We start from the raw sequence: 2800 nt of genomic DNA, 5'->3' as shown, positions 1-2800 counted from the left end.
AAATGTGTTTACAATTTGGGTCTACAAATATTTATATTATTTTGCTTTAAAACTTAATTGGACAAAGAAAATGGGAAGATTAATTTAAGGTGTAAGTTGGTAAGGTATTGGGAATCTTTCAAGAATTTATTATCTGCCAGGCATGGTGGCTCACATCTGTAATCCAGCATTTTGGGAGGCTGAGCCAGGTGGATCACTTGAAACCAGGAGTATGAGACCAGCCTGGCCAACATAGCAAAACCCCAACTCTACAAAAAAAAAAAATTTATTATCAATTGACAAAAATGTGACCATTTTGCTGTAAAAATAGAGGATAAATTATAAAATATCTTTAAAATGAGCTGTGGTGAAATACTGCTCATATATAACTAATAAAAACATTATGACAGCTTTATTGAGATATAATTGCCATAAAATAAGCCCCACATACCTGTATACAATTTGATAGGTATTGACATATTTATATACCTAAGAATTGATCACCACCATTAAGACAGTGAACCCAGCCATCAACCCCCAAAATTTCCTTGTTCCCCTTGTTGATCCTCACTTCTGCCCTACCTAGCCCCAGGCAACCACTAATCTATGTTCAGTTACTATGGATTTGTTTGTTGTTTCTAGAATTTAATAGGATGGAATCATACTGCATATATTCATTTGTATCTGGTTCTTTCACTTAGTACAATTATTCTGAGATTCATCTATTCTGCTGCTTGTATCAATAGTTTATTCTTTTTATTACTGAGTAGTATTCAATTGAATGGATATACTGCAATGCTAGTTACCTGCTGGCGGACTTCTGAGTCATTTCTACTTTTCAGTGCTAATCACTAATAAAACTGCAATAAAAAAAAAACTGTTGACCTAAACCTCACATCTTACCTTCAAAATGTAAAATATAGCTCTGCCCGTCTTCTGGGAAGGGAAAATGGCGGCGCCCGGGCTGCGGCTGGGAGCGGAAAGGCTCTTTGAAATGCCTGCGGTGCTAGAGCGACTGAGCCGCTCTAACAGCACGTCCCAAGCTTTTGCTGAGGTGCTGCGGCTGCCCAAGCAGTAGCTGAGGAAGCTGCTGTACCCGCTGCAGGAAGTAGAACGGTTCCTCGCCCCCCACGGGAGGCAAGACCTTCACCTGCGTATCTTTGACCCGAGCCCGGAGGACATAGCGAGGGCAGACAACGTCTTCACGGCCACTGAAGGAAACTGCATTGACTACGTCAGCTCCGCGGTCCGTATCGACCACGCCCCGGACCTTCCGCGGCCTGAGGTGTGTTTTATCGGCAGAAGCAATGTTGGAAAATCATCTCTGATCAAGGCTTTATTTTCACTGGCCCCTGAGGTTGAAGTCAGAATCTCCAAAAAACCAGGACACACAAAGAAAATGAATTTTTTCAAAGTTGGAAAACATTTTACAGTGGTGGACATGCCAGGTTATAGCTATAGAGCACCTGAAGATTTTGTTGACATGGTAGAGACCTATCTAAAAGAACGAAGGGGCCGGGCGCGGTGGCTCACGCTTGTAATCCTAGCACTTTGGGAGGCCGAGGCGGGCGGATCACGAGGTCAGGAGATCGAGACCACGGTGAAACCCCGTCTGTACTAAAAATACAAAAAAATTAGCTGGGCGTGGTGGCGGGCGCCTGTAGTCCCAGCTACTCGGAGAGGCTGAGGCACGAGAATGGCGTGAACCCGGGAGGCGGAGCTTGCAGTGAGCCGAGATTGCGCCACTACACTCCAGCCTGGGCGACAGAGCGAGACTCCATCTCAAAAAAAAAAAAAAAAGAACGAAGGAACGTGAAGAGAACATTTTTATTAGTGGATAGTGTTGTTGGAATTCAAAAAACAGACAATATTGCCATAGAAATGTGTGAAGAATTTGCATTACCTTATGTGATTGTATTAACAAAAATTGACAGATCTTCCAAGGGACATCTTTTAAAACAGGTGCTTCAGATCCAGAAATTTGTTAACACGAAAACTCAAGGATATTTTCCTCAGTTGTTTCCTGTAAGTGCTGTGACCTTTTCTGGAATCCATCTGTTGAGATGCTTTATAGCCAGTGTAACAGGAAATCTTGACTAATGGTTCCCAGGTTAGCTGAAGATTCAAAAAAAAAAAAAAAAAAAAAAAACAAAAGCTTTATGCTAACTGGGAGTTAAATACCTAGAAGAATTTCAACATTGTTTTAAATGTTGTGCATCTGTAACTTCAGGAGGATCACTTCAGCTTTAAAACCTGCACCTTCTCAAAACAAGAATTTGTGCCTGGGGGAAAAAAGTTTGTAAGTAATTGAATTACAGTGTTCATTAGAACAGCTACTAGCTGATTCCCCTATTTTAACAAACTGACAAGCAAGAGCACATCCATAAAATGAAAACCTGTTACAACTATGTACAGAAGGATTTGACGTTTTATTGGGCTTTTGTCTTTTAAAGAATATGTCTACTACGTGTATTTTTTTTTTAATGTTAAAATGGGCTAGGTAAAAGGAGGCTGCTTTTCTGTTAAGCATCGATAGGTAAGTTGATGGATAAATGTTACTATGTAAGCCTATTTTTTTGAGTCCTTATTTGAATACTGAAAACATTCTTGATAAAATGTGTTAGTCCATGTTGGAAACAACCGAAAGAACAGAATTCAAGTTCTAGTTCTAATGTTTATTATAAATGTTGGATCTTGGACAACTTGATTTCTCTGAAATTCATTTGTTACTGTAACCTTGAAAGCTATTAAGATTAAAATGAATGGGAGGCTGGTCTCCAACTCCTGGCCTTGAGTGGTCTACCCGCCTCGGCCTCCCGAG

At 40.6% G+C, this 2800-nt stretch overlaps 1 protein-coding gene across 1 annotated transcript; it reads left to right on the top strand.

Moving 5' to 3' along the window:
* Positions 1-696: 696 nt before the first annotated feature.
* LOC116471615 (GTP-binding protein 8-like) lies at positions 697-2526 on the top strand. Its single transcript, XM_032158142.2, is given in 2 exon segments — positions 697-1503; positions 1788-2526. Coding segments are annotated over 2 exon segments (867 nt in total). The 5' UTR covers positions 697-928; the 3' UTR covers positions 2080-2526.
* Positions 2527-2800: the final 274 nt, after the last annotated feature.

The sequence above is a fragment of the Hylobates moloch genome, unplaced genomic scaffold (genome assembly GCF_009828535.3).
Source record: "Hylobates moloch isolate HMO894 unplaced genomic scaffold, HMol_V3 SCAFFOLD_2, whole genome shotgun sequence".
Classification (NCBI taxonomy): domain Eukaryota; kingdom Metazoa; phylum Chordata; class Mammalia; order Primates; family Hylobatidae; genus Hylobates; species Hylobates moloch.
The sequence above is the reverse complement of the archived record's forward strand: the minus strand, read 5'-3'. Positions and strand labels throughout refer to the sequence as shown.